The sequence below is a fragment of the Candida parapsilosis genome, contig 005504 (genome assembly GCF_000182765.1).
Source record: "Candida parapsilosis strain CDC317 annotated contig 005504".
Classification (NCBI taxonomy): domain Eukaryota; kingdom Fungi; phylum Ascomycota; class Pichiomycetes; order Serinales; family Debaryomycetaceae; genus Lodderomyces; species Lodderomyces parapsilosis.
Genome location: NW_023503277.1, coordinates 407,281 through 430,859, shown reverse-complemented (window position 1 = coordinate 430,859; position 23,579 = coordinate 407,281). Strand labels below are relative to the sequence as shown.

The 23,579-nt window shown below is 38.9% G+C and overlaps 13 protein-coding genes across 13 annotated transcripts; 7 read left to right on the top strand and 6 right to left on the bottom strand. All coding sequences in view use genetic code 12, as the record gives it.

Moving 5' to 3' along the window:
• Positions 1-264: 264 nt before the first annotated feature.
• DBR1 (RNA lariat debranching enzyme) lies at positions 265-1,518 on the bottom strand (the record flags this gene model as incomplete). The annotated part of the gene is made up of 1 exon (XM_036807701.1): positions 265-1,518. The coding sequence occupies one exon, from the start codon at positions 1,516-1,518 to the stop codon at positions 265-267; it is 1,254 nt and encodes a 417-aa protein (XP_036662946.1).
• A 93-nt stretch (positions 1,519-1,611) lies between these two features.
• Positions 1,612-2,508, bottom strand: MCR1 (cytochrome-b5 reductase; the record flags this gene model as incomplete). Its single annotated transcript, XM_036807690.1, has 1 exon — positions 1,612-2,508. The coding sequence occupies one exon, from the start codon at positions 2,506-2,508 to the stop codon at positions 1,612-1,614; it is 897 nt and encodes a 298-aa protein (XP_036662945.1).
• A 574-nt stretch (positions 2,509-3,082) lies between these two features.
• CPAR2_601790 (NADHX dehydratase) lies at positions 3,083-4,168 on the top strand (the record flags this gene model as incomplete). Its single annotated transcript, XM_036807679.1, has 1 exon — positions 3,083-4,168. The coding sequence occupies one exon, from the start codon at positions 3,083-3,085 to the stop codon at positions 4,166-4,168; it is 1,086 nt and encodes a 361-aa protein (XP_036662944.1).
• Positions 4,169-4,348: 180 nt separating this feature from the next.
• CPAR2_601780 (uncharacterized protein) lies at positions 4,349-5,656 on the top strand (the record flags this gene model as incomplete). The annotated part of the gene is made up of 1 exon (XM_036807668.1): positions 4,349-5,656. The coding sequence occupies one exon, from the start codon at positions 4,349-4,351 to the stop codon at positions 5,654-5,656; it is 1,308 nt and encodes a 435-aa protein (XP_036662943.1).
• A 1,357-nt stretch (positions 5,657-7,013) lies between these two features.
• GPD2 (Gpd2p) lies at positions 7,014-8,129 on the top strand (the record flags this gene model as incomplete). Its single annotated transcript, XM_036807657.1, has 1 exon — positions 7,014-8,129. The coding sequence occupies one exon, from the start codon at positions 7,014-7,016 to the stop codon at positions 8,127-8,129; it is 1,116 nt and encodes a 371-aa protein (XP_036662942.1).
• A 154-nt stretch (positions 8,130-8,283) lies between these two features.
• On the bottom strand, positions 8,284-10,017 carry CPAR2_601760 (uncharacterized protein; the record flags this gene model as incomplete). The annotated part of the gene is made up of 1 exon (XM_036807645.1): positions 8,284-10,017. The coding sequence occupies one exon, from the start codon at positions 10,015-10,017 to the stop codon at positions 8,284-8,286; it is 1,734 nt and encodes a 577-aa protein (XP_036662941.1).
• Positions 10,018-11,042: 1,025 nt separating this feature from the next.
• CPAR2_601750 (uncharacterized protein) lies at positions 11,043-12,869 on the top strand (the record flags this gene model as incomplete). Its single annotated transcript, XM_036807634.1, has 1 exon — positions 11,043-12,869. The coding sequence occupies one exon, from the start codon at positions 11,043-11,045 to the stop codon at positions 12,867-12,869; it is 1,827 nt and encodes a 608-aa protein (XP_036662940.1).
• A 1,367-nt stretch (positions 12,870-14,236) lies between these two features.
• CPAR2_601740 (uncharacterized protein) lies at positions 14,237-16,075 on the top strand (the record flags this gene model as incomplete). Its single annotated transcript, XM_036807623.1, has 1 exon — positions 14,237-16,075. One exon carries the CDS (start codon positions 14,237-14,239, stop codon positions 16,073-16,075), a length of 1,839 nt encoding a protein of 612 aa, XP_036662939.1.
• Positions 16,076-17,298: 1,223 nt separating this feature from the next.
• CPAR2_601730 (uncharacterized protein) lies at positions 17,299-19,158 on the top strand (the record flags this gene model as incomplete). The annotated part of the gene is made up of 1 exon (XM_036807612.1): positions 17,299-19,158. The coding sequence occupies one exon, from the start codon at positions 17,299-17,301 to the stop codon at positions 19,156-19,158; it is 1,860 nt and encodes a 619-aa protein (XP_036662938.1).
• A 44-nt stretch (positions 19,159-19,202) lies between these two features.
• On the bottom strand, positions 19,203-20,288 carry CPAR2_601720 (uncharacterized protein; the record flags this gene model as incomplete). The annotated part of the gene is made up of 1 exon (XM_036807601.1): positions 19,203-20,288. The coding sequence occupies one exon, from the start codon at positions 20,286-20,288 to the stop codon at positions 19,203-19,205; it is 1,086 nt and encodes a 361-aa protein (XP_036662937.1).
• Positions 20,289-21,310: 1,022 nt separating this feature from the next.
• Positions 21,311-22,189, top strand: ISA1 (Fe-binding Fe/S cluster assembly protein; the record flags this gene model as incomplete). Its single annotated transcript, XM_036807590.1, has 1 exon — positions 21,311-22,189. One exon carries the CDS (start codon positions 21,311-21,313, stop codon positions 22,187-22,189), a length of 879 nt encoding a protein of 292 aa, XP_036662936.1.
• Positions 22,190-22,289: 100 nt separating this feature from the next.
• On the bottom strand, positions 22,290-22,772 carry CPAR2_601700 (uncharacterized protein; the record flags this gene model as incomplete). Its single annotated transcript, XM_036807579.1, has 1 exon — positions 22,290-22,772. One exon carries the CDS (start codon positions 22,770-22,772, stop codon positions 22,290-22,292), a length of 483 nt encoding a protein of 160 aa, XP_036662935.1.
• A 123-nt stretch (positions 22,773-22,895) lies between these two features.
• Positions 22,896-23,567, bottom strand: CPAR2_601690 (uncharacterized protein; the record flags this gene model as incomplete). Its single annotated transcript, XM_036807568.1, has 1 exon — positions 22,896-23,567. The coding sequence occupies one exon, from the start codon at positions 23,565-23,567 to the stop codon at positions 22,896-22,898; it is 672 nt and encodes a 223-aa protein (XP_036662934.1).
• Between the last annotated feature and the right edge of the window lie 12 nt (positions 23,568-23,579).

Here is a 23,579-nt window from a genome sequence, read left to right as displayed (position 1 = left end):
TCTATAAACTGCTTAGAGAATGCAGTAATCTATATAACCTCACGGCGATAGAGCTAATAATCACGGAGCTCCGGGGAAAAGAGAGAGAGAGAGAGACAACACTAAAAACATATTGTTACATTAAAAGTCCAAATGTAGCGAAAAAATAAACATCAGGATATCTCATGCGGCCAGTGCGTAAGGTCAGTGACACAGAATGATGGATGCAGAAAAACAGAGAAAAGAGCAAGAAAACCAAACAACTTCACATTGAGCTAAGTTGAGTCACAACTGGTAATCTTGTTGAGGTATGCCAAATTTACGACAATACTCTTCTGTTTGGGCATTTGGGTAATATTTCAATTCACCATCGTAATCAGCAGGTGCAACAACCTCAAAATTCTTTGGTATTACGAACTGATTATCATCAATTTGGTTAATCTCCTCCAGCTCTTTTGCGACAAGTGGAATAAATTTCTCAAGCTTCCTTGGATCCCGTAATATCTCCCTAGGGCTCATCAGCTCAAACTCAGTCTTCTGATCAATTCGATATTTTTCAACCACACGATTTATCGCTATGGCTCGTTTATCATAGTACAATCCATCATCATGCACTGACGGGTGGTTATTTTCCAAGATTGGAATATTTATTACTTCAAAGTAAGATCGACGGGGGCCGTATTTGTCCAATGCTAAAAACTGAGTGTCATGGACCACATGTCCATTTGGTTTCATCTTTTTTTGGGGTTGATTTTCACCATCGCTGGCTTCATCCAGGCTCTCCATGTCTAGCAATATCTCATTAGCATTTTTAACTTGCTTTGGCTTGGATATGTTGTGATTAACATTGGCTTTAAACTTTACATGTAGGTGCCCACTGAACCAATATCTAGGTTTTAAGTGATGCAATAATACATTATTCAATGGGCTTCCCAATTGCCCTTTTTTGATATCTTGAGTGAAAAATGGCTTCTGTTTAAGTAACCTATACTTATCACCAAATTTCTCGATACCAACTGGCCAATCGTGACTTAGAACAATATCCATATCTCGTTGCAAATACATTTTCAAAAAGTTGGATAATTTTTGATGATAGACACTTCGTATGGAATTAGAATCAAATGGTAGTCTTTCCACATTAAACGACTTGTTCATATATGTGTGTGGGTTGTAGATACCACTCCACCCGCAAATCGAAAGTCCTTTATAGTGTACACTCCCAAATTCACCAAGGTAATATATATTGGGCGCCACCCAACCTCCATATTTCAACTCCTGCAAGTATGACGATGACTCATGATTACCACCAATGAATATTGTAAGCACAGGCGCTTTCTTTTTGCTAGTGTAGTAAGATTGAAAATCTCCCAAACGTCGATATTTTTCAGGTACACTTAATGCTTGATAGTCAGATGTGTTGCGTAGGGCTTGGAAATCACCACATATCAAAAGAAGCTCTGTTGAAGAAGGTATTCCCTTGTATATTTTATTGAGATCGCCGTGGCAGCATCCTTCAATAGCCACCTTTAATGTCTTCATCGATGATACACATTTGAAAGGAATTTTAATATTTATTTTTCTTGATTCAATTTTGCGTCTATATAACGATATATATATAATTTAGATCCCCATTTAAAATTTGAAAACATGTTCTTTGGTGTAACCCAAGTCAGCCAAAGCTCCAGTAACTTCACCTTGATCCGATGGAGATTTCTTGTTACCAGAGATTGCATCGTACAAGCCAGGAGGTCCACAAACAAAAATCTTCGTGTCTGGGCTTGGCTTGTCCAAATTCTTTTGCAAAAAGTCCTTAGTGATGAAACCCTCTACACCGTCAAAGTCTTTACCCTTTTTGTCATTAACAAAATAAATAACCCTAACTTGGTCCTTGTTGTTCTTGGCGATTTCGTCGAGTCTGTCTTTAATCAAAATATCATCAGGAGAAAGGTTACCGTAAAACAATTGGACTTTAGTATTGTCCTCTGGGTTTGAGGTAATGGCGTGCAACAATTGATATAATGGGGTGATACCGGAACCACCACCAATCAAAGCAATTGACTTGAATTGATTTGGTTCCCACTTCCATTTGACAAATGGACCTTTGAAAGATAAAGTGTCACCTTCTTTCAAATCATGGATGTGACTGGACATTTTACCTTCATCGTATTTTTTGATAACAAATTCAATGTCACCTTTTTGATTGACGTCTGAAACTGGGGTGTATGGTCTGATAACGTTGTTACCCTTTGGAGTAACAAATTTAGTCATCAACATAGAAGCAACAACCAAACCTGAAAGATCGTCTTTATCTTTCAAGTCGAAAACCAAGTGTTTGGTGTTATGGTTCAATTGTTCGGCTTTCTTTAAAGTCAAGTCAATCCATTCATCACCACCAGTAAAAGTCTTTCCTGTTTCATTTCTAATGAATGATTGTGTGGAGTAGTGGTAAGCAAGGCCAAGAGAAGCAGTGGCACCAATGAATGGTACAACGTATCTTGGAGCGAGAAATCTTGTCATGGCAGTGGACATTTTGTTGCAATTGAGTTATCAAAAGTGAATATGTCTTGGTAAAAAAAGTAATTAACCGCCGATTCAATTGGGTGAAAGTTTTGGCACATTTAAATAGTTTGAAAAGGAGCAAAAGAAAAAAACAACACAATATGTGACAAAAAAAAAAATGTGTGGGTGTGTGTGGGTGTGTGTGTTCGGTTACAAAAATTAATAAGCCAATTACTAACTCCAATTAGTCGCTCTAGTTTACCAAGACATAATTAGTTTCTTGTGATTGTATTGAGATCGACACGAACAAGACCATTCTGAAGGAATTGGAGAAGCCTCACCACAGTCAAATGAGTAAATTGAGCTCTGTTCAGTCAGTTGCCACAGTTTTGCAATGAATATGGTAGCACTTTGAATGGTTGCTTTTTTCTAAAGGAAAGGGGTTTGCGACATTTTTAGTGAGACATTCTTGTTGTAGGTGATCGGACTTTTCTGGAACTCATACCATACCACCAAATTTTGTTTGCTGCCTTGACCAACTTTGATCCTATAAAGGGTATTTCGATCAACTCAATCAGCGCAATCTTAGATACACTTCACAACAATGCTGCTTCGTAACAAGTCACAGAAGGAATTGATTACCCTCTCACGCCAACTAATTCAACCACTTCTCCCCAATTTTCATAAAGGTCAAGCAGGGAGAATATGTATCATTGGTGGGAACGAAGACTACACTGGCGCTCCGTTCTTTTCTAGCCATTCTGCTGCTTTGGTTGGTGCTGATTTATCTCATGTAATTTGCGAAAAACAAGCAGCACCAATAATAAAGTCGTATTCACCCGATTTAATGATTCATCCATATTTGCTTGACTTGGAGAACCCAGCATTGAAATTGAAGGATGGAGAGCTAGAGGATTTGAAAAAGATGTCCATTGAAGATGTTTTGAATCAAACCAATGTTCTCACCAAAATAATTGATGATGTCATTTTGCCAAAGGTTCAACCATTACTAACTAGAATGGATATCGTTGTGGTTGGACCAGGGTTTGGCCGTGACCCGTTAATGTTAAAGTCATTGGTGAGAATAATTGAAGAGATTAAAGTCTTGAATAAGCCAATTGTGCTAGATGCTGACTCATTGTACCTTTTATCAATAGAGCCAAAATTGATTTCAAACTACTCAAAGGCAATCATTACACCAAATATTGTTGAATTTCAACGCATTGCTACAAAGCTTGACATTGAAATCGATATTTCCAAAGACTATTCAGAACAAGTCTTGATTGATCAAACTCAGAAATTGTCGTCAAAATTGGGCGATGTATTGGTGTATCGTAAAGGTGAGGTTGATATAATTGCCAATTCAAAGAGTGTCGTCCTTAATAATTCCTCTGGATCCAACAAACGTGTAGGTGGACAAGGTGATACACTTACTGGTGCAATCGCAACATTGGTGAACTGGTCAAACCATTACTTGGACAGCTATTGGGACAACAAGGTTGACTTGGATACAAATGATGCCCATATCCTTGCATGCTACTCTGCTGGTACTCTAGTCAGATTAGCAGGCCAAAAGGCATTCAAGAAATATGGCAGGTCAATGCAAACTTCCAACATACACGAATTTTTACATGAGGCTTTTCTTGAGCTATTCGATGATAGTTTATTTAGGTTTGGTAGTAATATGTAGCTGAAAACCAAAATGTCACGTGAATGCTCGGTTAATTGGTAAAAAATAAGAATGCGCAAAAGAGCTTGTGAATGAAAAAAAGTGGGGGAAAGAGAGGAGGGCGATAGAAAAATAAGATCATATTCCTTCTTCCAGAGACTATCAGACCAGATACTCGTAAACGTCAACCAACTACCAAAGATGGATGCAGCTAGTTGTGGGCCATCAAGTGCCATTCAAAACTTGAATAAGCATACTCAAAGAGATACCTCATTACAGCATCAAAGACTAGGCAACCAATCACAACCACAAGGTGTACATCAATTTCGTCAAGGTCAAGGTGTGGATCAACAGTTAAATCAGGAGTTTCACAGGTTTAACAACGGTGGCACCGGCCATGAATTTGCCGCCCTGTTTATGGAACAGAATAGACCACAGTTTCAACCTCAACACCACCCTTCACAACCACAAGTCCAACATGGCTGGGTGAATGACTTTTCGAGTTTGAGTATTGACCAAAGACAACAGCCACAAGTCAACAGCAACTGGCTGAAGCAATTTATGCAAAACGGGGCACCACAGCAGCAACAACAACAGTATCAACAACCAATGATGCATGGGCAAGTTCCAAACTATTCATTAGGCACGTTTCAAAACCGTTTAAATATGAATGCCGTTAACGTTGTGCCCCAGTTCTCTCAACAAACAGAGCATCAGCAAGTGCATAAATTGGAAGCTCAACACGAGGAGATTTTGGAGAATGAGTTTGACCGTCTAGAAAAAGAATTGAATGTGCGAGAAACACAAGCAAGTGAGGCAGACTTGACAGAATCTGTGGATAAGGCTTTGGAGGATCACGATAGAGATTTGTTTGCTGAAACAGCACGGTCGGTAGAGAACTCAATGAATAGATTGAACACTGATGATGCTGCCATGGCGGAAAAATTCAAGGAGTCCAATTTCTTGAATTTGATGCATTCAATAGCTAATAAGGAGACTGTTCTAGAAAACAACGAGCTAAAGTCACAGGAGAATGCCTCGGCAGATGCGGAGACAACAGCTCAAGAAGATTCAGGGGTACCACGCAATGTGGATTATATTCAACCAATGCATCACCCCCACGAACAAAGGAATCAAATCAACTCAATGCAGTTTAATACCGACGATTTTTCTGATGAAACCATTCTAAATCACCCTTTACCACCACAAGCAATACCACAGAAACAGAAGAAGAGGTTACAACGAGAACAACCACAACAAGAGCAATCTAACAAGCTCCCTGATCCTCTTGCGCACATTGGTGATCAATTAGAAGGTGTGACTGATCCCTTAACGGCAGCCAGGATTATTAGCGGTGGACAAGTGAGAAGCAAAGACTGGGAAGATGAATATGATTGGTTGTATGAGGACATTTCTTGGAGAAAGGGACAAGTTGTTGGCGAACAAAGAGATGAAAGATACAATAGTAGAGGTGATGACAGTATGGATGTACGCTTTGCTCATAGATAAGCAAGTGTGTAATTTTTTGATAGTGTAATGTAGCTATTTTGAAATTTGAATACGTCACGTGAAGCATTTTTTTATAGGCAGACGAGTGTTGGAAACGAGAAAAGTCCGAAAAACGTCACAAAAGTTGAGCCTTCACGACACAAACTTGTCAGAAACCAATCCTCAACAATAAACAAGTACTGGGAGTTTCCTATTACGTAGGACCGTTTCTAACACGAGATCGGATTGTGAGTGTGATTTCAATGACGTAAGAGTTGCAGTTGGTTGGCAAAGAGGGCTCTCCAAGTTCACGGGGACTGCAGAGGAGGTGCAAAATATCTCAGTTTGGAAACGCTGGCTAATTATTAGCTGCTCGATAGCCTCATTTGAAATGTTCGATGTCGTAATTGTCGGCTACAAGTAGCCAGTTGTTGGCATATAATTGTAGCTCCTTCTTCCTAAGTTTTGTTTGTTTGCATCCGATAGTGCATTGTATATCCGTCATAGTTGATTAGTTCTTTGGGGACATTACATCATAGAGTTTGAAAATGAGTTACTTATTTTTGTGTACGCTTCCAGGTAGTGTCTCGTTTCTTTTTTCGTATCACTCACGTGAGTGTCAGAGAGAAAAACTACACAGCTCTGTAAAGGGATAATCCGTAATCTCAACCTACAGATAACTTTCTCAGTCTTGCAAGAGAAAAAGACACAATCTCCAAGAACCTATAGCTTTTGAAAGTAGGGCGGTTAGTCTCAGTTCCTAATTTTCTTTTTACCAACAAAATAGAAAGAGAAAAAATGTCTTACCGGAAAATCTTAGAGCTTTGTACAACTTTGGCAAACCTGTATATAACAGATACGGTATGTAAGTAAGTAAGATCTTTATCCTGCATACATTAGGAAAAAGAAATTCATACTGTTATGAGGAAAAAGGAAAAAAGTTCTATCAAAAGCATGGAACAGATGTCAAAAAAGTAAGAACGTAGATAGTGAAGAGTGTGTATGCATTGTTGGTTGTGTATCAACACCCTCTATTTTGTTAGTGTGAGTGCGAGGGGGGTGTAAATTGATAAAAAAAAAAGCAAAAGAAAAAAGAAAAAAAAGGAGGAGAGATCAGAAACAGCAAAGCTCATCACAAAAATAGACCCAAAATTAAAAAAAAAAATTTAGACGCCAAACATTTCTTAGTTCTCAACTATTTTTAATACGGAGTTTTTTATATTGAATACCAGCAATTAGAATCCATTCTTCACAACTAAAGATTTTGTTCTTTTTTTCACATATATAAATACCAACCGATTTCCCACAATTGAATTCAATTTAATCAATTTCCTCAAATTATTAATTAAACTACATACTACAAATAAATTATTCAACAATGACTGCATCTGCTCCATATACTATTGAAAAACCATTCAAAGTAGCAATCATCGGTTCTGGTAACTGGGGAACTGCAGTTGCCAAATTGGTTGCTGAAAACACTGCTGAAAAACCAGAAATTTTCCAAAAGGATGTACAGATGTGGGTTTTTCAAGAAGACATTGATGGTAGAAAATTGACCGATATAATAAATGAAGACCATGAGAATGTCAAGTATTTGCCAGGAATTCAATTGCCATCCAATTTGATTGCTAACCCAGATATTGTTGACACAGTGAAAGACGCTGACTTGTTGGTATTCAACATTCCTCACCAATTCCTTGGAAGAGTTAACAAGCAATTGAAAGGAAATGTCAAATCCACTGCTAGAGCCATTTCTTGTTTGAAAGGTTTGGAAGTTGACCCAGAAGGTTGCAAATTGCTCTCGACATCAGTAACTGATGACTTGGGTATCTATTGTGGTGTTTTGTCTGGTGCCAACATTGCTACTGAAGTTGCCAAAGGTAAATGGTCAGAAACATCAGTAGCTTACACTATTCCTGATGATTTTAGAGGTGAAGGTAAAGATGTCGATGAATATGTATTGAAGGAAGTTTTCCACAGACCATACTTTCACGTTAGAGTTATTCAAGATGTTGTTGGTGCCTCAATTGCCGGTGCTTTGAAAAATGTGGTTGCATGTGCAGTTGGTTTCGTTATCGGTGCTGGTTGGGGTGACAATGCCAAGGCTGCAATCATGAGAATTGGTATCAAGGAGATTATTCATTTCGCTTCATATTGGCAAAAATTCGGTATCAAAGGTTTGGCTCCACCTGATCCAACTACTTTCACTGAGGAAAGTGCCGGTGTTGCCGACTTGATAACAACTTGCGCTGGTGGTAGAAATGTCAAAGTTGCCAGATACATGATTGAACACAATGTTGATGCTTGGGAAGCTGAAAAAATCGTATTAAAGGGACAAAGTTCACAAGGTATAATCACAGCTAAAGAAGTTCACGAATTGTTGGAACATTTCAAGTTGCAAGATGAATTCCCATTGCTTGAAGCTACCTATAAGATTATTTATGAAGGTGGTAAAGTTGATGATTATCCAGATATTTTGAATAGTGATTAAATTTTATCCTCATTTAGATTAATATAGCATGTACATTAGATTTAAATTAAAGGTGTTGGATTTGAAGAGATAGATTGTAGTAGCGTGGATTAGCAGTTTTTGCTGACGCTGTTGGACACACCGAGCTTCAGTGGGAAAGTATTCACCAAATAAATTAGCTCTTGTAACAACTGATGTTCAGTTTCTTTTCTTCATAGATAGTACCATCCCAGCAATACCTTTCAAAGCAAAGTTTACACTGCTTGGTTTGTTCAAGACCTAATCTTTCTTGTTCTCTCCTGATTATTGCACACCCAACACATGCTCTCCATTCCTCATCCAATGTCCCGTTCAACATTGAAGCAACTTCAAAGCCATTAGTGATCATGGCATTTCTATCAGCAATGCTGTACAGTAACTTGAATGTGGAAGTGTTGGATGCAAACGAATACTGCTTATTGGCAATGTATACAACTAGTGGAACATCAAAAACACTATCAGTCAATGCAGTTAGGTTACCGGCATTGCAACCAAAGAATGTTGGTCGGGAAGTGAGGTTCAAATGAAGGAATGATTTTTGATCTGGTACATATGGAAATGGTGTCTTTGCTCCAGCTTCAAAAAACTGACGTTCATACGTCTTTACCAAACTTGTCCCATCTGGTAGGCCATTTATGTCAGCAGAATTATCAAATGCAAATACAATACTCATATTCCTTTTCAAGAGAGGTACAAGGGGAATATTTTGACCATCTTCACCGCCGTCAACCAAGTATAGGGTTTTCGAAGACTCAATTGAAGTTTGGGGATCTTCACTATTATAGAATGCATTGGGATTGTACTTTGCAACATCAATATTCGACTTTACAATAGGGTCAATAATGGTTTCGTTGATAAACTCTTTTAAAAAGTCAGGCAATGTAGCATTGTCAATTGATAAGATGATTGCATTAAACAATGAGGAAGATGTTCCCATGAAAAACCCAGCATTGTCAAACCCACTGATACAAGTAGAGTTCTGAGGTAACCCATTATCCAACAATGTTCCAATTGACCTTGTTGCCACAAAAGAATTCAAATAAGGTGATTCACTTCCCACTTCAAATGGAGTAAGTGAGAAAACAGTACTATTCAAATTAACAATGTTGGTATCAGGCACTCTACCAACCGCTAACAAGATTGGGAACGGAGCGTAATGGTTGCGAAAATTTGTCTCATTCATAAGATCACTAAACCTATACCCTGCTCCGTAATCCTTTTTATTGGTCAAAAACTGATAGCTTAAAGCTCTTCCCCATACATCAGTGATACTTATACTAAAACCTGCATCCTGTTTTGACCTGACTTGTTCCCCTATATCAATCCACATGAGCAATTGATCAACGATATTATCATCAAAGTAGTTTAAGATGGAGTTTGTAGTTTGCCACAAGGTATTGTTGTGAATAAGCTCGTCAATGCTGATTAAATTGTTGCATACCACCGAGCCAACTAGCCAAGCTCCGCCAGATAAGCCTGATATGTAGCTACTTGACTGTAATATCCCACCGAGGCCAACACCCTGGGAAATATTTGTTCTAGCATCTAATGCTGCATATTCTCCAGCTCCAATCAACAATGCACGATATCCACCACCTGAAAATGCTAAGCCAATCGTGGGACTAGCCTCATTCAAAAAGGAGCTCACATCAAAGTCCTCTAGCTCTACAGAGTGTAAATAGCTTGCTAGATTCAACTCTGCAATTGGGTATCTTGACTCCATGTAAGTTATTTCATTTTTATTGAGTCCCTCAGAAGCCGATCGAGTGAGTTTCCCACCCGAACACTTGACCTTAATTGGAGCATATCCATTGGAGGTAGCTAAGACAATAGGGGAGCTGAGTAAAAGATGTAGAACATGAAATAACATATTCTAGCTGTTAGAGGAGTGCCGTGAGTAGTTGTTTAATAGAGTGTCAATACCACTCAGGTTGTACTTTTTTTGCAACACTTTTCCACTTTCCAAGAAGTGCCAAGTTTCAGTCATGAAGGACCATCTACTAAAGATCCATTGAAATATACCTTACAGATGAGAGCTAGCCTACTTTGGTTCTTGATAACGTCTATAGATGGTATTACCACAAATTAGGCTGATGCACCAATGTGAAACCCACCATATTCGCCACCGTTAATCCTTTATGTAGCGGGTCTAGACTTAAAACAGGCTTCAAGCAAGTGCCCAATTTGGTTTTCCGATACAGCTTCAGTTTCGTAGCTAGTTATGGTTCATGAAAACGAAGTTGAATAACTCTTCCAAATGCCTTTTTATGGTGCAGTGTGGGCGAATAATTGGAAATACCGACGGAAATACTTCTACCAAATGCACGAATTGATTATCCGTTGCTGAGTGCGTCACACAATATTTTCCTACCACAAGTGTATAGATGAACTGATGGGCATTATTCAGCGAACTTTCTTTGTCTTCATCGGTCATTGTTTAGAAGTGCTGACGCGTTTTGGCATCTTTCTCAAGATGGCACGTGTGCTGATATTTTCAAAAGTCCAATAATATCACAAAGCGATCGAATATTTTAGAAAACGGCTGCGAAAACAATAGTATATCCGCTTAAAGAAGTGGTGAACAAAAACAAAACACAGTAATTGTTATCTCGAGGCATGCATGGCGTCTTTTATACACACTTTTGTTCATAAATTCAAATGAATCTGTTTTGAAAATCGATATACGCGTATCGAGGAAGATCGACGACAATGCAACTCCATTTTACGTCGCCTCCATATTATACAAGGGAAGGAAATCACGATTGAAGAATAATAGCCACGTTCCTAAATCAAGTCCGGCTTTTTGCCGAGGTTATATGATAACGATATCTTACTATATAATGGTGAGCAAAATCCCGATATGCGTTTTCGATGCCATGCCGTTTAACAATCACAATGCTCATATTAGTACTCCTTTTGTTGTTTCATACAATTCTAGCATCGTCATCCCATGGCTATGCTCCTGTTGCCGTTTCTTGTCCCGGCGGCCAACTAACTAGGTCATCTCTTACTGGTATCAATCCTGATGAAAAGCGATACGTTGACAATAGGTACAAAATGGTTGCTAAAACAAATTTGAAAGCATTCCTTTCAAACGCTAACTTGACTAATTTTGACGTTGATTCATTTCTTGACCAAACTAATTCAACTATTGGTATTGCTTTCTCTGGTGGTGGTTACAGATCCCAGCTCGCTGGTGCTGGTCAATACGCTGCATTGGATTCAAGAACAAGAGTGGCTAATGGTAAAGGTTTGGGAGGTATATTGCAAGCTGCTAGTTACATCTCGGGTCTTTCTGGTGGTTCGTGGTTGGTTGGCTCCTTGGTTAGCAACGACTTAATGTCCATTGACGAATTGTTCAGCCATAACGCTCTTTGGCAATTGCAGGATTCGTTGGTGGCCAATGGAGAAGACATTCCAAGTAACTGGGACTATTGGAAGCTGATAAATGACGAAGTAAGGGGAAAGAAGAAGGCAGGGTTTGATGTAACCATTACCGATGTTTACGGCCGAGCTTTGAGCTATCAATTGCTCACAAATTCAGACTATGAAGGTGCCAGTTACAAGTTCAGCTCAGTTATTGACCAAAGCAACTACCAAAGTTTTCAAGCACCTTTCCCTATCCTTGTTTCCATAGGTAGAGAACCGGGGACTTCGGTTATTAGTGTCAACAGTACTGTGTTCTCCCTCACACCTTATGAGGTTGGAAGTGAGGATCCTTCATTGCAATCATTTGTTCAAACAAAATATCTTGGAACACAATTAGACGATGGGTATGCAAACAACCGTTCTTGTGTCAATGGATTTGAAAATGTTGGGTTCTTTATGGGCACATCATCCTCATTGTTCAACAGCGTCATTCTTGGATTAAATTCACAAGACCTTCCCGAGTTTTTGAGGAACTTGTTGAATAAATTCCTTGTCGAGCCTTTTGAGAGGTTGAATGTTGATGTGGCGCATTATAATCCGAACCCGTTCTACAAGAGTCAAAATGCGAGGAATTCAATTGAAAAGAGTGACACGTTATATTTGGTTGACGGTGGTGAAGACGGTCAAAATGTACCTTTGGTTCCTTTACTTCGTCGGAACCTAAGCGTGATATTTGCATTTGATAACTCCAACGACCACCTAGGATGGCCAGATGGGACAAGTTTGATCAAAACTTATGAACGCCAATTTTCAGCACAGGGGAGGGGAACTCCATTCCCCTATGTCCCGGATCAAAAGACGTTTAAAAATTTGAACTTAACTTCAAAGCCTGCATTTTTTGGTTGTGATGCAAAGAACTTGACCTCCTTGACTTCCGATATATATGACGTGCCTTTGATAATCTACACTGCAAATCGTCCCTACACTTACTGGTCAAACACATCAACGTTCAAAATGGCATACTCGTTAGAAGAGCGTAATCAAATGATATCTAATGGTTTTGCAACAGCAACCAGATTGAATGGAACGTTGGATGAAGAATGGGATGCTTGTATTGGATGTGCCGTCATCAGACGTGAACAAGAGAGGTTAGGTCTTGAACAGAGTGAACAATGTAAGCAGTGTTTTGAAAGGTATTGCTGGGATGGTACTATTTATGAGGGAGAGTCGATCGGGGACAATTTTGATGACAATGGAATCACCAGTGATGCCACCTACTACAATGCACAAAATGTCCCCGGATTTGACGAAACAGGTGCCAACCTCAAAAGAGATGAGCTCGCCACTGATTAGGAATATGTGAAAAGGTGTTGTATGGCAATGGAGCTTATATACTTTACAATTTAACGTGTGATTTATCAAAGTTGATAAACTTCTGAATAGAAACAACAAACAGAGATTTGTCTCTATTGGTCACAAAGGAAATAGAAACTTCCAGTTGCTTTTAAGTTTGCATAAAACACCAAAATATGGTATGCATTCATTGAAGCGATCGAATTTTTGTGAATACCATATTTGAAAATTGTATTGTTTAAGTATCTCATTGAAGACAGGTAATACAGACGGTTTCTTTTTTGAACAAATACACCCCTCACTCCATTTTTTTCTCATTGGAACATCTCAAATATCTGTTCCTTCAAGTTTCTTTGTACGCCTACTTTGTAATCAGAATATCTCAAAGAAGAAACAATACCTCACTATCGCTTTCAAGGGCATTCTATTTGCCGGTGTCCTATTTTTTAATGATATCTTGGCGCTGCTTTGCATAACTTTTTCTTCCATGCATTTGAAGAAGTTCTTTTTTTCACAGAAATATCTCCTAGTGGTGTAGTTTGTAATCGTTTAATGGGCCCATTCGAAAAAGGCTCGCTTCTCTACAATGCAGGCTGCTGCCATTGCTGTAGACAGCATCAAGCAAGAACGAGTGATGAAGGCAGCCGCTCATACAGAAAGTTAGGTACGTCCATCGAACCGCAAGAAATACACCAGGGAATGGGATTGCCTATTTGGAGAAAATGAAAGGTCGCTAAAACGTACCCAGCTAACTAACTGGATTCCCCACTCTGTGCAAATGGGGAACAACGATGGATTTTCAAACGTGGAAGCAAGGCACATAAGCTTAGGAAAAATAAGGCGGATTTGCATACTGCAAGCCCAGAGTATGAATGCAAGGGCTATGCATAAAAAAATCGCGGTCGTAAAACCAAAAAATAAAACGGCTGCAAAAGTGCGCCTTATATTTATAACAAATATTCTTGGACCAGAATCCTTGTATTTTCACAGTGGAAATTCTTCGAAATTTGTGGATGCTGTGATTGTAGACACTGAATTTTCAAAGAGAATGCACACCTAGTACTTAATAATACAGAGACTGTGGGTCCCACGCACCCAAATCTTCTTTTATTATATTGGGGCATGTCGTCATTAACAAATACCAAGCTAAAACACCTAGATTGCACAAATCAATCCCCACTGTTTACAAAATAAATGCGGGAACTAAAAAAAACCTGGTTTGCAACCTTGGCCCACCAGCATGGGAACGCCGTCAGAGGGGGTGTTGAGCTGATGGGAGTGGTCTGACATTCGAGACCATATAACAGTATATATATGGGGGGTTACTTGTTCATTTACTACAACCCAATAGGCAGTACCTCACCAAAATGTTCACTATTTTGACATTATTGACCAGCTTTCTCTTTTTGGAACAAGCTTTCAGTTTATTCTCACATGGGTATGCCCCAGTTAGAGCTTCATGTCCACAAGGAAAAATTACAAGATCATCTCTTGAGGGGCTCAATGAGGACGAAAAAAATTATGTCGATAATAGATACAGAACAGTTGCGAAACCAAGCCTTGAATCATTTCTCAAAGGTTTAAATTTGGCTGACTTTGATGTTGATGAATTTCTTGAAAAAGCCAACCCCACTATAGGTTTAGCTTTCTCTGGTGGTGGTTTTAGAGCTCAGCTTGCTGGTGCTGGTCAATACGCTGCATTGGATTCAAGAACAAGAGTGGCTAATGGTAAAGGTTTGGGAGGTATATTGCAAGCTGCTAGTTACATCTCGGGTCTTTCTGGTGGTTCATGGTTGGTTGGCTCCTTGGTTAGCAATGACTTGATGTCCATCGACGAATTGATTGACCAAAACACGTTGTGGCAGCTGCAAAAGTCGTTATTATTCAAAGGAAACAGTGTATTGAGCAACCTTAACCACTGGCTTCAGATCAGTTTGGAAGTACAAGGAAAATTGTTTGCAGGTTTCGGTGTAACCATTACTGATATATATGGCAGGGCTTTAAGCTATCAATTGCTAGCCAACTTTGAAAAGTCTGGTGCTAGGTATAGATTTAGTGACTTGAGGTCTCAAAACGGTTTCCAAAACTATCAAATGCCTTATCCAATATTGGTTGCACTTGGTCGAGCACCAGGAACTTCCATTGTCAATCTTAATAGTACAGTGTTTTCACTCACCCCCTTTGAAGTTGGAAGCGAGGATCCTTCATTGCAAGCTTTTGTGGATACCAAGTACTTGGGAACATCGTTGGACAACGGGTCTCCAAGAAAGCTGTACTGCATCAACGGTTTCGACAATGCTGGTTTTTTCATGGGTACGTCTTCGTCGGTCTTCAACAAAAGGGTGCTTGATTTGAACTCACCACATCTCCCTAAGTTTTTAAAGAAAATCTTCAATAAGTTTGCCATCGAGCCTTTTGAAAAATTGAACATCGACGTGGCTCATTATAATCCAAACCCATTCTACAAGAGTCAAAATGCGGGGAATTCGATTGAAAAGAGTGATACTTTACATTTGGTTGATGGTGGTGAAGACGGTCAAAACATACCTTTGGTTCCGTTGCTTCGTCGTAAGTTAAACGTGATATTTGCATTTGATAACTCCGATAGTGATTCGTCTTGGCCAGACGGAAGAAGCTTAATTAGAACCTACGAGCGTCAATTTTCAACACAGGGCCAAGGAGCTCCATTCCCCTATGTCCCGGATCAAAAGACGTTTAAAAATTTGAACTTGACTTCAAAGCCTGCATTTTTTGGTTGTGATGCAAAGAACTTGACCTCCTTGACTTCCGATATATATGACGTGCCTTTGATAATCTACACTGCAAATCGTCCCTACACTTACTGGTCAAACACATCAACGTTCAAAATGGCATACTCGTTAGAAGAGCGTAATCAAATGATATCTAATGGTTTTGCAACAGCAACCAGATTGAATGGAACGTTGGATGAAGAATGGGATGCTTGTATTGGATGTGCCGTCATCAGACGTGAACAAGAGAGGTTAGGTCTTGAACAGAGTGAACAATGTAAGCAGTGTTTTGAAAGGTATTGCTGGGATGGTACTATTTATGAGGGAGAGTCGATCGGGGACAATTTTGATGACAACGGAATCACCAATGATGTCACCTACTACAATGCACAGAATGTCCCCGGGTTTGATGAAACAGGTATCAACCTCAAAAGAGATGCAATTTCCACTGATTAGGTGTTAAAGAGACTTTTTTAGATCAAATATTAGTAAGTTATTTGATAATTATAAGGTATATGTGTTTGCGTATCTGTGTTGTGGAGTTGTAAGCCTTCTCTCTCTCTCCTGCATAGTTTGGGGTACTGTCAAAGGCTAAAATTTCGACCCCCTTACCCAGTGTTGAAATTAGCGTTTGCCAATTTGAGATAAAATATTAGATTAATGTTATGAGAACTCATTTCGCTTTTGACGACCCAATTATGTGAATCTCCGCTGGTTCCCGGATGGACGAAAAGTATCTTCGTACACGTAAAAACACTTCATGAACCGATTGGAAAGAACGATTATGGTCTATTGCATGATTTAATATTTGTTTTTAAAGATGTGGTATAATATGGGAGCTTTTAGCTGCTTTGGCAACTCGAGATTTCATTTGATGATATCACAATATCAGTCGAATAAAAAACGTCCACAGTACCTGAAATGAAGCCGGTATGTTCGAGGAGCGTAATCTTGGCTTTTGCATAAAGGCTAGTAGCTTCTAAAGAGTTGAGTCTAACCCCGTTGGAAATGCGTATATATGATGCAATTACGCAACAATAAAGATCACATTGAAAGACATGTTTTTAATCTTGATAAAACGCTCGACATACTGGCATCTAGGACATTTACAAGGCTGCATGAAAGTATGGAATTTGGAGATGAAACGCGAGGATTCACAACTAAAGAGCGAGAGTGGTAGTCAAGTATACACTATTGTGATAGTTTTGTATATGATTGTTGGCACAAAATCGAACTTGCGGTTGCAAAAATGTTTCTTTTTGGTTAAACTTTCGAAAAAGTAAAAACTTTACACGGTTTTCTCGCTCGTCAAAGTCGACAGCCGAACTTGGTTAAGAAGGAATGGTGTCGATCACCGGTATCAGTGTTCTCAATGGTACCCAGTATCCAAACCTGAATCAACCTGCTTGTATCACATGTGGTTTATTTCTATGCTTTTTACTAAGTTCATGTATCAAAATCAAATGTCAACTAGCTAGTTAAATTCGATGATCTCCCATCCCAATAGCTTTGAATATGAGAAACGCAAAAACTAAAAATTGATTTGCAAATTCCGGCTCCACTTGTAATAACGAATGAGCTTGGGGGACAGTAATCAGATGATATCCGATGTAACACATTAAATATAATCAAAGCAATCCATCTTGTTGTTTGAGCAACAATGGGGCCAATGATCAAAAATGCCCATAAAATTGTCATTGTTAGCCAGCTTTTTTCTCCTAAGTTACGCATTTGGCTTCTTTTCTCACGGGTATGCGCCAATCAGAGCTTCATGTCCCTGGGGAAAATTGACAAGATCATCTCTTGAGGGGCTCAATGAGGACGAAAAAAATTATGTCGATAATAGATACAGAACAGTTGCGAAACCAAGCCTTGAATCATTTCTCAAAGGTTTAAATTTGGCTGACTTTGATGTTGATGAATTTCTTGAAAAAGCCAACCCCACTATAGGTTTAGCTTTCTCTGGTGGTGGTTTTAGAGCTCAGCTTGCTGGTGCTGGTCAATACGCTGCATTGGATTCAAGAACAAGAGTGGCTAATGGTAAAGGTTTGGGAGGTATATTGCAAGCTGCTAGTTACATCTCGGGTCTTTCTGGTGGTTCATGGTTGGTTGGCTCCTTGGTTAGCAATGACTTGATGTCCATCGACGAATTGATTGACCAAAACACGTTGTGGCAAATTCAGAATACCTTGTTGTTTAATGGAAATAGTATTCTCAGTAATTTGGATTACTGGCTTCTGATCAACTTGGAAGTGAAAGGGAAGTTACTAGCAGGTTTCGGTGTGACCATTACTGATATATATGGCAGGGCTTTAAGCTATCAATTGCTAGCCAACTTTGAAAAGTCTGGTGCTAGGTATAGATTTAGTGACTTGAGGTCTCAAAACGGTTTCCAAAACTATCAAATGCCTTATCCAATATTGGTTGCACTTGGTCGAGCACCAGGAACTTCCATTGTCAATCTTAATAGTACAGTGTTTTCACTCACCCCCTTTGAAGTTGGAAGTGAGGATCCTTCATTGCAAGCTTTTGTGGATACCAAGTACTTGGGAACATCGTTGGACAACGGGTCTCCAAGAAAGCTGTACTGCATCAACGGTTTCGACAATGTTGGGTTCTTTATGGGCACATCATCCTCATTGTTCAACAGCGTCATTCTTGGATTAAATTCACAAGACCTTCCCGAGTTTTTGAGGAACTTGTTGAATAAATTCCTTGTCGAGCCTTTTGAGAGGTTGAATGTTGATGTGGCGCATTATAATCCGAACCCGTTCTACAAGAGTCAAAATGCGAGGAATTCAATTGAAAAGAGTGACACGTTATATTTGGTTGACGGTGGTGAAGACGGTCAAAATGTACCTTTGGTTCCTTTACTTCGTCGGAACCTAAGCGTGATATTTGCATTTGATAACTCCAACGACCACCTAGGATGGCCAGATGGGACAAGTTTGATCAAAACTTATGAACGCCAATTTTCAGCACAGGGGAGGGGAACTCCATTCCCCTATGTCCCGGATCAAAAGACGTTTAAAAATTTGAACTTGACTTCAAAGCCTGCATTTTTTGGTTGTGATGCAAAGAACTTGACCTCCTTGACTTCCGATATATATGACGTGCCTTTGATAATCTACACTGCAAATCGTCCCTACACTTACTGGTCAAACACATCAACGTTCAAAATGGCATACTCGTTAGAAGAGCGTAATCAAATGATATCTAATGGTTTTGCAACAGCAACCAGATTGAATGGAACGTTGGATGAAGAATGGGATGCTTGTATTGGATGTGCCGTCATCAGACGTGAACAAGAGAGGTTAGGTCTTGAACAGAGTGAACAATGTAAGCAGTGTTTTGAAAGGTATTGCTGGGATGGTACTATTTATGAGGGAGAGTCGATCGGGGACAATTTTGATGACAACGGAATCACCAGTGATGCCACCTACTACAATGCACAGAATGTTCCCGGGTTTGAAACCTCATGTATCCTTTTCAAAAGAGAAAACCAAACCAACATCGATGTAAAATGGAAGAGGAAATGATTAGATTGGTAGTAGTGTTTATATTCCGTGATCGTCTATGTAATCTAGTCTTTATGCAAATTTTTGTGCGAGTCAGTATTTTGATGACCCTTCTGACTTTTGTGACTCTTGTGACTACTCTGTGAATGAGAGTCACTATCTTGTACCAGTGCCTCTTCATTTTCATCATCATCATCGTCTTCAATCAAGAAGTTATCGGTGTCAAAATCGGCAGAGTTCAATTCAATTTCATTGTGACTACCCATTTCCAATTCATCAGCGAAATTTCCAAACACTAAAACGTCGTCATGTATAATACCTCTTTGATGGAAACTCGCTAGTTTTTGTTGCATCTTGACATAAATCAAATACGTGGCCAATGACGCAGCACCACCAGTGATGACTATACTTATTACATCAACAAACTTCGACATGCCAGAGCTTTTATCACTTCCCAAATCTTTTAACTTGCTACCAACAAACAAATGGATAAATAATTTTGGTGATGTTATCAATGTGGCAAGAAAATAGGTTAAAAGGGGCAACTCAGGAACTGCCGCCAAAGCACCATTGGATAATGAATAGGGTAATGGACAAAGTCGTATTAAGCATAGTAGTAATAACGAACTATCATCATGTAAAACTTCGGCAAAAGCTCTAAATTTCTCATTGTATTGCACCAATTTCGTTGCTTGATTTTGTAACAAGTATCGGAACACAAGAAATGATGCAGTACATCCAGACACCGATGCAAATGCCAACAACGGCCACCCTTGTGGAAATCCATAAACCATTCCTGTCAATAAACTCAAAGCTGTGAAACCAACCAAAGGTGGAAAGCTGACTGTAAACACCAAGGCAAATATAATGACACTTCCGTACGTAAGATCATGCCACTTGTCTGATAAATTGATCAATTGGTTGATCAAGTATGAATGGAATATGAGGAATAGTAAACCTACTATACCAATGATGACGCATCCCAATACAACAAATATTTTCTTTATTAGTGATTGTTCAACAAACCATGTTCTTAATTGATTTGTGAGGTGGATTGCTGAGGCAACTCTTTCAGCCATATAGTCTCGTATCGACGAGCTTGAATTTGCTGTATATTGATGCAGATGGTCATTATTTGACAATTGAGGCATCTTTGATGATTACTTGTATAAACAATTCAATATATTTACTCGGCTGAGCCTCATATTCGCCCAAAATTTCCCAAAGCGAGAAGCTTGTGACTTTCGGTTTTGGCTGGGAGCTTCGGTTATATAAATGCGAGGACAGCTTTGTAGATAAAAGCAAACAGAAGAAAGTGGTAAATAGTACTTACTAGCTAGAGAAATGTGATGATTTTATCTGCCATTCACGTTATGGGTATCAGTACTTACCCTAGAAGTTACAACAAAATCGCTCGGAGTTTTTGAGTTGATAATTATTTTTGCGCAAATTTTACTACAAAATAATTATGCTGCAAAATGCTAGAGGCCAATTATTACAACTAACAATATAGCGAATGGTTCTTTTTCTCTCCTGTCGGCTGTGTCTTCCGCCTGTGTTATCTCTACAACGCAAAGGAGTCTGGGGGAGGGGGGGCGGAGTTTGATTGGAAAATTGAGGAGACTTCTAAGGTGGGATTACGTTTAGGCCAAGCATTCTCTTTTACTGGTGTGATATTTTTCCACATTTCGGAATCGAAATCATTTGTTGCTACCATACAATTTGAGTTTGACCAATTAAAATCAAGTAAAATAGGATTACCATGCATGTACTTACGTATATGCAGTATTTTGTATGTGCTCCACTGAAAACTAGTGACCTCCATTAGTAATAGAACGAAGAGAAAAAAGAAAAAAGAAAAAAATAAAACTAATGGTCGTGTACTATTACACAAGGTAAACTTTATAATATAACGGTAGTAATGAGGGTGGTGGAGTTTCAAAAGAGAGCAAAGGAGAATCAAAAAGAAAAATTGATACACTCATTTGAATACATATCTTTTACATATATAAACAGTTAGTATAAAGCTACTTCATTATCAAACTTTACTTCAAAATTTTGACAGATAGAGTCAAGCATATTTATTCCATAAGTCAAAAGCAAAGATATTTATACATTGCACACCCTTCGACCCCTCCCCACTTTCAAATACTCAACAACATATACGTATACAATGATTACTAGAAGATTATCAGCTGTTCAATTGACTAGAAGGTATTTATCACACGAGTTGAAAGAAAAGAATAAAAGATTTATTCAAACGATACCTTCGGGTACAGGGTCTAGCTCAAATTCTTTTTACAACTTTCAACATGATCAAGCTAGAGAACCTAAAATGATTGAGAGAAACACCAATTCAAAATGGGCAAAACATTCGTTGGAATTTCCATCACAACCAATAAGTTCACCAAGGGAAGCTAAGGAAGATGCACAAGCAACAAAGGCTGCTCCTGTACGGAGGCTGAGGACATCAAGATTCAAGACGACAAACAATCTTTCCACAGTACAACCATCAATCTTGAAAACATCGAATCCAATAACAACAGCCTCAGCAACACAACCTTCATCAGAGTCATCTCCGTCGCAAGTCATTGAAATAACGTCGGATCCAGCAGTGCAGGCTGCTTCATCTTCGATACAAAAGACACCTAAACCATTGACAACAGAAACGATACCAAAGACAAACACGGCAACCACCCCAAAAAAGAAACGTACATTGCGTCCTCGCAAAGCATTAATAACGCTATCGCCAAACGCAGTATCTCACTTACAAGCATTATTGGATCAACCTGAACCAAAATTGATTAGAATTGGAGTGAGAAATAGAGGTTGTAGTGGATTAACTTACAATTTGGAATATGTTGATAAGCCAGGAAAATTTGATGAAACAGTTGAACAAGATGGTGTCAAGGTACTCATAGATTCAAAAGCACTTTTCTCCATTGTTGGGTCGGAAATGGATTGGTTAGATGACAAATTGAGTTCAAGATTTATTTTCAAGAATCCAAACTCAAAAGGTACCTGCGGTTGTGGTGAATCATTCATGGTATAGAATTTTTATACAACTACGTTGATTACAATTTAACGAAATTTGAACGTTTGCAAAACTCACTAGCCACATGTAGATTATATATATACACACACTCTCGCACCTACTTAATCTTTCTACATTCGAAATAAGTAGCATTGATATCGTTGGGTAATGAACAAAAATACTCATGCTTTTGCATAATCTTGAACAACTCTATTGAGTTTATTTTCAATTTAAGACAAGTTTTACCCCCATCTCTATTCGACGTGCAGATAATACTCTCCTTAATATCTTTCTCGCCATCTATAACAAACATATTGGATGGCGGATAACTATGAATGAAATCCCCCACTGTTGAGTCAGCATCTTTAAATGTCTTTGCATCATTAACATTTTTGAGTTTTATGTCGTGAGACGGAGAGTCGGAACTTAATTGGTTCAAGGTGGTTTCGATATCGGATGTATCATTAATCAAATGTCTGGTCCCAGTTGACGGAGGTTGTGGGAGTTGCTGATGTGACCGTTGTTCTAAAATTGGAGAGCCCAAAGGAGGCGCAGGTGGGGGGACTTCTGTCTTTTGTGAGCCAAATGATAGCCAACCCATTTTTTAAAATGTACTAATCTGTGTGTTGAAGGGATTGGGGTTGTTGGTAAAGTGGATTGCTAAAAATTGAAAGTAGGTTTGTTGGTGAAATAAAATTAAACTATGACTACGCTATATACAGGACTACAAGCATAAACCCAAACTTTCATTCAATCTCATTACTGTAGTCAAGAATTGTTTATAAGTCAAGTAAGCAAGTACCTCGTTTCCATTATTCTTCCCCTTCTTTGCATTCTTGTCACTTTGTAGTTTGTCTAATTGATCTAGCCATTGGAACTTGTAATCATATTTGATTTGCCATGGACAGTCATGGTCCATACGAAGCAAGGTACTGATAATTTGTGACTCAGTTGTGTCGATGCTGGCTCTCTTCTCATCCTCAACAGTGGCAATAGCCTCTTCTGCATGAAAGTTTCTCTTCGCTACTGTATGATTAAAGACAAATGTCAATGTAGCGAAAAGTCTTTGTTCAAGTTGGTCTTCACATAGCGGTGGGAGTTTGAGAAACTTTTGTCGTTTTAAATTGTAATCAACATTTCTGAAATTCCTTTTAATCAAAGCAACATAGTCGTCAATGGTTATATCTGGTATCAGGTATGGATTATCGTCAACTTTGTATAATTTCGGTGTACATTCAAACTGGCGAAGTTTGTAAAAACGTTTGTATAATGCACGTAGCCTCGACTTGGAGTCAGGTAGTTGTTGGATTTGCTCAATGGTTGATTTAATGTTAAATTGTGGGAAGTTGAATATTAACCCTCTCTGGTTTTGTCTTAGGACATATTTGAGACTCATTTGTAAAAAGTG